The sequence below is a fragment of the Rattus norvegicus genome, chromosome 3 (assembly GCF_021556685.1).
Source record: "Rattus norvegicus strain SHRSP/BbbUtx chromosome 3, alternate assembly SHRSP_T2T, whole genome shotgun sequence".
Taxonomy (NCBI): domain Eukaryota; kingdom Metazoa; phylum Chordata; class Mammalia; order Rodentia; family Muridae; genus Rattus; species Rattus norvegicus.
In genome coordinates this window covers 138,700,695-138,711,861 of record NC_141536.1, presented here as the reverse complement: position 1 = coordinate 138,711,861, position 11,167 = coordinate 138,700,695, and the positions used below count along the sequence as shown (strand labels likewise).

Sequence of the window (11,167 nt, the reverse complement as noted above, 5' to 3'; positions counted from 1 at the left end):
GCGGCTTGCAGACACATGGACTGAAACGCTATTGGAGTCTTTAACTTTCCACAGGCAGGCGGGCATTGTTGGTTTAGTTGAGCCACACAGCCTTTGAGTCTTCCTAGTAAATTCAATTTTTAGATAATAGTCTGATTCTATGAGTTCTGTTCATCAAGAGAACATTTATTAATGCGAGTGTGGACTTTCTAGCTGTCTTTTTATTTGTTTGTTTCTCCCTACCCATTTCGGAAGCTGTGCTGGGTAACAATAGTACTCCACAGTGTTTGTCACGTGTTTCCTACTTTATGCTGAGGGTTGCTCATATTCATCAAGTGAAAAGTACTTGCAGTTTACCTGAATCCAGATTGAAGACACAAAATAAAAATTATGTCTCCTATAATTCCTCTTTATAATTCTCTGGACACCCTTCCACCCGTGGGACAGACCGATGACTCCACTGCAGCTGAGTAATGGTCTATGCAAGTTATGGACCTTGATTCCTAGAGGAAGAAGGTCAAGTGCCTAATTGAGAGTTGTGATTGGAGCTCACTCAGACAAGCTCCAAATTTACAAGGTGTCCCACAAAGGGGAGGAGCAGGTAACGGAGCAATAGCAAATTGGAGTTGTGGGTCCTCCCCTGACCAGGGTGGGAAAACAGACCGGTAGGCAATTGGAGGAGAGACACAAGTGGTACTGAAATGCAAATTTCTACAGATACGGAAAAGGACTGGCCACCTGTGCCTAGAACTAGTTCGCTGTGTCCCTTCAGCACACTCTAAGCCTATGGATGGTGCTTATGTCACTCAAGATTCACTAGCCAATCAGAACATGTAGGCGGATCGGCCAATCCAAAGAGAAGGCGGGCTCTTCCGGGTGCGATCGTGCAAGTTCCTCTTTGAAGCTGACAGTCGTGAATGTTTCTGCTTGATGTGTTCCGTGTACCGCTCTTGGGTGCGGGAAGCTCAGGCAAGCTCAGGAGTCCCGAAATGGTAAGTACAGGGCTTTCTCCCACAAAGGGGAGGAGCAGGCGGCTGAGCCGAGGGGCCCGGTGTGCTGGGTCGTCACTGGTGCTCGGTGGTAAACAGCAGCCTGACAGAAGCTGTGGTGACTTGTGAGGTTCCCTCTGGTCCTCTTCTCTCCCTGCACTCGGCGGTGGGTTGGGAATAACTTCACTTGGTTGCTGCATCTGCACAAAACATTTGGGGTAGGGGCTTGTGTGTAGAAATACCCTTGGCAGGATGCGAAACTCGGAGAGCCCTAGTTTCTCTAGTATCTTCTTTAAGTTCTGCCCTTAGCATTTAGCCGTTTTACATGTAGGTTTAAGATCCATTTCGAGTTAATTTTGTGGAGCCTGTAAAAGGCATCTCGCGTGTCCTCTCTCATGTGTCCAAAAGCACTCCAACAGTAAGCTGTGATGTGGAAGAGTAGAATTGGTGATGTAAAGGATTTACTAATGCTTATAGTGACAGCAAGTAGAATGTAGGTGAGGGAGGACTGCCTCTCGAACATCACACAGATATGTACTAAAACGGCCTATTAGAGAAAAGGATGCTAATATCCATGTGTTAGTTTATCAGGATTATCTAGACATTTGTCTACACACCATAAGATAGGAGACAACTCTGCTTTACAATCAGCCTCTAGACCTATCCTGATATCAAAGAGCAGGCCTCTGACAAGCTGCTCAAGGGGGCAGTATTGGGTTATGACCAACATTAAGGCCGTGGTGTGCCATAAAGGTCCACTTCTTGAGAAAAGCATAGTTTTGCCACGTGGGCAAGACTACACTGGATGATAACTCTTTGAAAAGGAAAAACGGACGGGCTGGATATATATATATATATATATATATATATATATATATATATATATATATACATACATACATATATATATGTGTGTGTGTATGTATGTATGTATCTATATGTGTGTGTGTGTATATATATATATATATATATATATATATATATTTTAAGAACTTCACTTTTAAAAAAAAGGAAGAAAGAAAAGAAAACACTATTGTGTTGAGGACTGGCCTGACCAAGCAAGGCTTCTTATGAGGCCTTCATGTATGGAGGCTGGCACAGCTCCTTCTCACTCTCCAGAGCCAGTAACAGCCTGGGGCTTAGGCCTTAGGAGCTTGCCCATGTTTCTGTTGTAGTGAGAGTAAAATAGAGCAAGGAAGGTGCTTGGGAAATCAGGTAGTGGTTGGACCAGGGCCTTTGGGGTTGGGTTGCTTCAGATCCTGAGATCCCAGCCCTTCCTACCACATGAGGCTATGGTTCTCAGTCCCCATCAACCTTGGACTTGGCCAATAGTAATGTTTTTGAGATGTTCTCTGTTCCCCCCTTTTTGGCTTTCTTTTATTAGATTCCTCCGGTGTTTTTCCCATTGTATGGTAGTTTGTGCTGACTTCACAGAAGTCTTCCATTTTGTTCCATTTTCCCCCTGTAAAAAGTATACAAGATTCTATTCTTCAGAAGCCTACTTGACATAAGACAGTGCTGTATAAGACCTCTCCATCCCAGCTTTTTACATATTCTTCCTTCTACTTTTCCTATGTTCTATCTTCGGGCACCTCCAACTCAGGACTCCATCACCGAAGAGTAGTCTGCTTTTTCAGTGCACTGGAATACGTAAGAAATAATTCTGGTTATATCATTTCTTTGTAAATCTCCCATCTGTGGGACTTGCAGTCTCTAGTCCATATTTAGATCGTTTAAAACATAACCTGAGCCTGAACCTAAAAGAGACTTAAGGGTTAACAGCATATGTGGAATGTCAAGTCTGGTCTTGGCTGTCTCCGCTCTCAGCATTAGCCAGAGCTGAAGGTATGCTATCACTAAAGAGATTTTTCTTAATTAATCTTGAAAGCATTTGTGGAGTGATTTCTTCTGGAGACAGTATATTAATTCTAGGACAGTTGCATCTTTTTCCCTTTTATAGAAATGTTTCTAAGACAAGCCATGTTGACTCAGGTACCTTTGATCCTAGTCTCATGCTTTCTAGTCAATGAACTTGTTTTCCTGTTAATAAAATTCCTAAATTCTCGAGTTAAAGGACTGACTGTACCCATGACAGTGTTTTAAGATTCCTCATTTGAGTTACGTAATGAACTGTCCATTTCAGTAAGAGGAAAAGTATTTTGCCTGTGGAGCATGCCTTCTGCCTTCAGGAGGAACAGTTTACTGTGTACACTGTCAGATGAAACAGGATGGGCAGTAGCTAGACCGCAGACTAACGCTGAAGAGTCAGCTGCAGGCGTCACCATTATGCAAAGGACCTACCTCAGGCAGAGTGAATGACTTTGTAATTTTACAGCATGTATTAATTTATGCATGGACTGCAGTCCAGATCTTGAGGTTGGAAGACAGGTTTCTGACTCGGATGTTGACCTGGGATGACACAAGCTTATGGTCCAGATCTTGAGACATAGGGGCCATGCAGAGCTTAGATCCAGACAAGGTAATACACACCTTTAATCCCAGGAGACAGAGGAAGAAGATCTGAGTTCAAGGCCAGCCAGGGATAAAGCGAGTTCCAAATCCAGGCATGGTGGTACACACCTATAATATGGGCCACACCTTCTGCTGGAGACCTGCATAAGGATGAAAGATGGAAGGCCGCCTCCTCTTCCTCTACTTCCTCTTTCTCCCTCTTCCTCCTTCTTCCTCCTTCTCTTGGTTTTACTTATTCGCCAGCACATCTGTTGGAACCTTCTTCAGAATTCCAGCTTATAGAGAAGACCAACTGAAACACGTACTCTCCTCGGACTGATCAACTACTGGATTCTTGGACTTCCCATTCAGAGCTGCCCATTGTTGGGTTAGTTGGACTGCAGACTAAGTCATTCTAATAATTTCCTTTAACATAGAGACATTCCATAAGTTCTGTGGCTCTAGAGAACCCTGACTAATATACATGTGAATGAAAACAGACCCTATTGGTGGGTGTACGCGTTGACTAGGTTAGTTGGAACGAATGAATATTTTCTATTTATGGGACTTATATAGGTATGTGCAATCCTGATTGGCACAGTTAAGTCAGCTCATAGATTTTAAACACATGCCATTGCCTGTGTGTCAGGTTAAAGATCTCAGCAGCTAACATTGCACACAGGGGCAAGGTCAAACACTATCACGTTAATGCCTTTCCCTCTACCAGAGAAGACTGCTCCTTTCCTAAGTCTTTATACCTATGTGTCCTTCCAATTATATTGATCTTTTTACAAAGTCAATTGTTGGTGCTACTTCTTAAATATCACTTTCCTTATGTATTTATTGCAGTTCTGATCTCTTGATTTTATTCTCAGATGTTTCCCACTCATTAAGAATTTCATTGTTTTCTAAAGGTATTTCGTATTTGTGTCTGTTTAGAGCAACGTCTCCTATAGCTCAGCCTTTCCGTCTGCTACGTAGTTAAGACATGCTATGAACACCTAATCCTGCCTTTGCGGCCTGGTGCTTCGAAGACTGTTCTGCAACTCCTTTCAGGCTGGGCTCTGACTGGTCAGTGAAAAGAAAAGGAGAGTAGTGAATGAATGTCTGGATTTGGGCTGAGGGGGTTACAAATAAAGAGGGACCTGTGTAAGAATTGAGTTCACTGACCAACTTTGAAGCTGGTGTAATCCCAGCACAGAAAGGCAGGGGGAAGGGCCGTTTTTGTTTTGACAGTGGTTGGTAATAGCAATGAGTAGTCAGGTAATCAGTTTTAGACAATCAGTAGAAGTCCAAACCGACCGTCTAGGAGGTTCCCAGAGCAGAGTAATCAGGAATCTGGATGAGGAACTGAACTTATTTCTAGAAACCAAATTTCTCTATTTAAACTAGTTCATGTAACATAAGATCCAGACAAACTGGTGTGGCTGTGCCTAAACAGGAATATTGTTTTTTTTTTTCTAGCTTAAAATACACAATATGAGCAGAAAGATATGATAATACTTGAGAGGCTCTAGGACATATGTTTAGTCCCTGAAGAATATTGGATCATAAAGCAGGTTTTAACTTTAAAAATAATTTTTGGGAGTATAATTAAATCATCTCACCCTTCTCCTTTCCCCCTACCGTTAAGTCTGAAACCCTGGGACAAATGGCTGAAGAGCCCATTTAGCAAAGCAAAGCAAACCTGCCTGTCAGGTTCCATTAGCAGACCTCAGTCCCTACCTGACGTAGGGTATGGTTGGCGTACCTTGCCCTGTAGCCCAGGTCTAGGACCACCCTTCTCATGGGTGCCATTCCTTATATAATCCAACCATGCTGGTTAGGGTTACCTCCTCTTTTACATCTATCAGTTATCATACTGATGCCTTGGTCTGACTCCTGCTTCTTCCCTCCTTCCTCTCTCCACACTTGTCTGGACTCTCCCACATGTTTCTGGTTCTGGCTATGTTCTCCTGTTTTATGAATAGTAAACTTTGTCCTCCATGATAAGTAGGAGCAGTCTTGTCCTTTCTTTTTTTATTTCTTTTTTCCTCCATTCACCTCCCATTAACTGCTTCTTGCTGTAAAATCCATGACCATGTTTTGCTTTAATTATTGTTACTATTTGAACTTGACTGCAGGACTTCCCAACTATGAAGTAGAGATGGGTGGACTGGACATTGTGTGTGTAATGGAATATGCAAACAGAGGACCCAGTGTCTTGGAAGAGGAAAGAAGTGCTCTAAGAGACTAGAAAATTCCATTAAATATAATCTTCCCAGACTAGGGCTCTGTCTGCACCTAGGCTGGAAAGGCAGACTTAGGAAGGCTTCAGTTGTCTGAGGCATTTGGTCTCTGATCCCTCAGGAGAGGAGTTGCTACCGTCATGAGGTCCAGTTGGGTTTTCCAAGCTTATGAGGGAGGCCTAGCAGTCAGGATCACCAGTAGAAGGTAGCATGCAGATCCTTTACAGGATTCTCCTCAGATGCAGGTGTAGCACGCTGTGAGGAGGACCGGAAGCCGTGCCATGTTTATTGTGTGGGAGCTCCCAGGGTTCCAGATTAGTTGAGACTGGTGTCCCAAGTCCAGGAGGAGCGAGACTGCTGAGCCCTCAGCGTCTGATCTGCTGTGACTGAGACGGATTGTGAGTCAGACTGGTTCCGTTGGTCAGCGCTGTGATCTGAGCAGAGGCTCTTGTCCTGTGGCCCTCCCTGAGTGTGGATTTCCTGGGATGGGGAGGTTAAGGTGAACACTGGCAGTGCAAAGCTGGGGTGCTCATGATATCACTCTCCAGGTGTACCCCAAGGCAGTGTGCTTGCTGCACAGTAGGGAGACACTGGGGAACTGAAGGTCCGGTTTCCGTAAGTACTGACCCTCGCGTTCCACACTCAGTTCTGTCTGAGAAGTTTTATAAGTGGTTTAGAAATTGGGAGAAGGGAGGTGATAGGGATAATCCTTCAGCCATATTTGATTAGAATCTTTTACTTTTCTGTTACTTCCAGTCACAATGGCATGATTCATGGAAATTCAAGTCAGGGTACAAAAGGAGTTTCTGAGACACAGGCGTTTCTCAGGTGTGCGTGGTGGTGGGTAGGTGGATTGGACAAATTGCACATCTTGTGACATAATCCGTGTGGCATGAAGCAAACAGTAAATTGTTCTTCAGCATTATTTTGTGTGGGCTTCAGAAGGGCTGTGTCTGCATGAAACCACAAGGGGTCATGAGTGGTTGCAGGGTCATAGCCCACCTTCCTGATCACCTCCATTTACAGAGACATGGGGCAAAATAATAACAGTTTAGGAAACTATTCGAGTCTTTTTTTTTTTTTTTTTGGTTCTTTTTTTCGGAGCTGGGGACCGAACCCAGGGCCTTGCGCTTCCTAGGCAAGCGCTCTACCACTGAGCTAAATCCCCAGCCCCTCGAGTCATTTTTATAGGAGTTATGGCATCTGTGTTTATTTAATTTATATACCCATACAATCACAGGTAACATTGGTCAAGTTCACATTTTTTTCTGGTGTAGTTTCCTTAGGTACTTAGATGAAAACTTGAATATATTTTTATTTTTAGGCTTATGCTTTTGTCTTTTTTCCCCATCTCCAATGCTTTTCACAAATATTGTACATATTCTGGATTATCATATCTTTGTTGGAAGTGCAGAAGTCACATTGCCCCAGAGTACTACTTCTTCATATTCCTATTGAGAATTCTGAGTCTTCTCATGACATATAGCTTTGGAATCAGTGTTCCTGTTATACATTTTTAGGAATTTTCCCCTGTTGTTATTATTATTATTATTATTGTTATTATTATTATTATTGTTATTGTTATCATCTTTATTAACTTGGGTATTATTTACATTTCTATCCTTATTCCCTTTCCTGGTTTCCAGGCCAACACCCCCTAGCCCCTACCCCTCCCCTTCTCTATGGGTGTTCCCCTCCCCACCCTCCCCCCATTGCCGCCCTCCCCCCAACAATCACGTTCACTGGGGGTTAAGTCTTGGCAGGACCAAGGGCTTCCCCTTCCACTGGTGCTCTTACTAGGATATTCATTGCTACCTATGAGGTCAGAGTCCAGGGTCAGTCCATGTATAGTCTTTAGGTAGTGGCTTAGTCCCTGGAAGCTCTGGTTGGTTGGCATTGTTATTCATATGGGGTCTCGAGCCCCTTCAAGCTCTTACAGTCCTTTCTCTGATTCCTTCAACGGGGGTCCCATTCTCAGTTCAGTGGTTTGCTGCTGGCATTCGCCTCTGTATTTGCTGTATTCTGGCTGTGTCTCTCAGGAGCGATCTACATCCGGCTCCTGTCGGCCTGCACTTCTTTGCTTCATTCATCGTATCTAGTTTAGTGGCTGTATATGTATGGGCCACATGTGGGGCAGGCTCTGAATGGGTGTTCCTTCTGCCTCTGTTCCAAACTTTGCCTCCCTATTCCCTCCCAAGGGTATTCTTGTTCCCCTTTTAAAGAAGGAGGGAAGCATTCGCATTTTGGTCATCCTTCTTGAGTTTCATGTGTTCTGTGCATCTAGGGTAATTCGAGCATTTGGGCTAATAGCCACTTATCAATGAGTGCTTACCATGTGTGTTTTTCTGTGATTGGGTTACCTCACTCAGGATGATATTTTCCAGTTCCAACCATTTGCCTACAAATTTCATAAAGTCATTGTTTTTGATAGCTGAGTAATATTCCATTGTATAGATGTACCACATTTTCTGTATCCATTCCTCTATTGAAGGGCATCTGGGTTCTTTCCAGCTTCTGGCTATTATAAATAAGGCTGCGATGAACATAGTGGAGCACGTGTCTTTGTTATATGTTGGGGCATCTTTTGGGTATATGCCCAAGAGAGGTATAGCTGGGTTCTCAGGTAGTTCAATGTCCAATTTTCTGAGGAACCTCCAGACTGATTTCCAGAATGGTTGTACCAGTCTGCAATCCCACCAACAATGGAGGATTGTTTCTCCTTCTCCTCATCCTTGCCAGCATCTGCTGTCACCTGAGTTTTTGATCTTAGCCATTCTGACTGGTGTGAGGTGTAATCTCAGGGTTGTTTTGATTTGCATTTCCCTTATGACTAAAGATGTTGAACATTTCTTTAGGTGTTTCTCACCATTCAGCATTCCTCAGCTGTGAATTCTTTGTTTATCTCTGAACCACATTTTTTTTTTTTTTTTTTTTGAGCTGAGGACCGAACCCAGGGCCTTGCCATTGCTAGGCAAGCGCTCTACCACTGAGCTAAGTCCCCAACCCTGAACCACATTTTTTAATAGGGTTATTTGTCTCCCTGTGGCCTAACTTCTTGAGTTCTTTGTATATTTTGGATATAAGCCCTCTATCAGTTGTAGGATTGGTAAAGATCTTTTCCCAATCTGTTGGTTGCCGTTTTGTCCTAACCACAGTGTCCTTTGCCTTACAGAAGCTTTGCAGTTTTATGACATCCCATTTGTCGATTCTTGATCTTAGAGCATAAGCCATTGGTATTTTGTTCAGGAAATTTTCTCCAGTGCCCATGTGTTCCAGATGCTTCCCCACTTTTTCTTCTATTAGTTTGAGTGTATCTGGTTTGATGTGGAGGTCCTTGATCCACTTGGACTTAAACTTTGTACAGGGTGATAAGCATGGATCAATTTGCATTCTTCTACATGTTGACCTCCAGTTGAACCAGCACCATTTGCTGAAAATGCTAACTTTTTTCCATTGGATGGTTTTGGCTCCTTTGTCAAAAATCAAGGGCCCATAGGTGTGTGGGTTCATTTCTGGGTCTTCAATTCTATTCCACTGGTTTATCTGTCTGTCTCTGTATCAATACCATGCAGTTTTCATCACTATTGCTCTGTAATACTGCTTGAGTTCAGGGATAGTGATTCCCACAGAAGTCTTTTTTTTGTTGAGGATAGTTTTAGCTATCCTGGGTTTTTTGTTATTCCAGATGAATTTGCAAATTGTTCTGTCTAACTCTTTGAAGAAATGGATTGGTATTTTGATGGGGATTGCATTGAATCTGTAGATCACTTTTGGTAAAATGGCCATTTTTACTAAATTAATCCTGCCAATCCATGAATATGCGAGATCTTTCCATCCTCTGAGGTCTTCTTCAATTTCTTTCTTCAGAGGCTTGAAGTTCTTATCATATAGATCTTTCACTTGTTTGGTTAGAGTCAGACAGAGGTATTTTATATATATATATATAGTTTCTTTCTCGGCTTTTTTCTTTTTTGCGTAGAGGAAGGCTACTGATTTGTTTGAGTTCATTTTATACCCAGCCACTTTGCTGAAGTTGTTTATCAGCTTTAGTAGTTCTCTGGTGGAACTTTTGGGATCACTTAAATATACTATCATATCATCTGCAAATAGTGATATTTTGACATCTTTTCCAATCTGTATCCCTTTGATCTCCTTTTCTTGTCTGATTGCTCTGGCTAGAACTTCAAGAACTATATTGAATAGGGAGAGAGTAGGCAGCCAAGGCTGCATATTTCTATTCATTCTACTGGTCCTTTCGCCTTCTCTCCTCTCTCCTTCCACCCCCATACCTGATCCTGTTCCACTTTTCTCCTTCCTGTCCCCATTTTCACCCAGATCCCTCCCGCCTTCTGCCTCATTTATTTTTCCCCCTTCTAAGTGAGATTGAAGCATCCTCACTTGAGCCTTTCTGCTTGTAAAATTTCTTAAGTTCTGTGGGTTATATCCTAGGCATTCTGCACTTTTTGGCTAATATCCACTTATTAGTGAATGCATACCATGTATGTCCTTTTGGGTCTGGCTTAACTTACTCAGGGTGATATTTTCTAGTTCCATCCATTTGCCTGCAAAACTCATGATGTCCTCATTCTTAGTAGTTGAATAGTATTCCATAGTATAAAATGAACCACATTTCTGCATCCATTATTTGGTTGAGGGACATCTGGGTTGTTTCCAGCTTCTGGCTATTATAAGGCTGCTATGAACATAGTGGAGCACATCTCCTGGTAGAGTATCTCCTGGGTATATGCCCAAGAGTGGTATAGCTGGGTCTTCAGGTAGATCGATTTCCAATTTCCAGAGTGGTGTACCAGTTTGCAATCCCACCAGCACTGGAAGAACGTTCCTCTTTCTCCACATCCTTGACAGCATGTGCTGTCATTACAGTTCTTTGATCTTAGCTATTCTAATTGGTGTAGGTAGTATCTCATGGCTCTTTTGATTTGCATTTCCATGATGACTGAAGACTTTGAACATTTCTTTCAGTTCTTCTCTGCCATTTGAGATTCCTCTGTTGTGATTCTCTATTTAGCTGTGTACCCTATTTTTTAATTGCACTGTTTGGGCTTTTGGAGGTTAGGTTTTTGAGTTCTTTTTATATTTTTATATTTTGGATATATTGCTCTGTGGGATGTGCGGTTTGTGAAGATTTTTTTCCCCAATCTGTAGGTTGTCGATTTGTTCTATTGACAGTGTCTTTTGCCTTACGGAAGCTTTTTAGTTTCAGCAGGTCCCATTTGTCAATTGTTGATGTTAGAGCCTGAGTCATTGGAGTTCTGTTTAGGGCATTCCTCCCTGTGCTAATTTTTAAGTTCAAGGCTCTTTCCCATTTTCTCTTCCATTAGATTGAGTGTATCTGGTTTTTTGTTGAAGTCCTTGATCCACTTGGACTTGAGCTTTGTGCAAGGTGATAAATATGGATCTATTTTCATTTTTCAACATAAAGATTGCCAATTAGACCAACACCATTTATTGAAGATGCTTTCTTCTTTCCATTGTATATCTTTGGTTTCTTTGTCAGAG

General features: G+C 42.5%; 1 protein-coding gene across 10 annotated transcripts in view; it reads left to right on the top strand.

Moving 5' to 3' along the window:
- The first annotated feature begins 859 nt into the window (after positions 1-859).
- The window catches only part of Zfp120 (zinc finger protein 120), a 69,049-nt gene continuing 58,741 nt past the window's right edge, over positions 860-11,167 (top strand). For all 10 annotated transcript variants that reach the window (XM_087646135.1, XM_087646131.1, XM_087646139.1 and 7 more), the window contains exon 1: positions 860-971. In XM_087646135.1, coding sequence (XP_087502261.1) covers positions 897-971 — 75 coding nt within the window. In that variant the 5' untranslated portion in view covers positions 860-896. The remainder of the gene's footprint in view (positions 972-11,167) is intronic.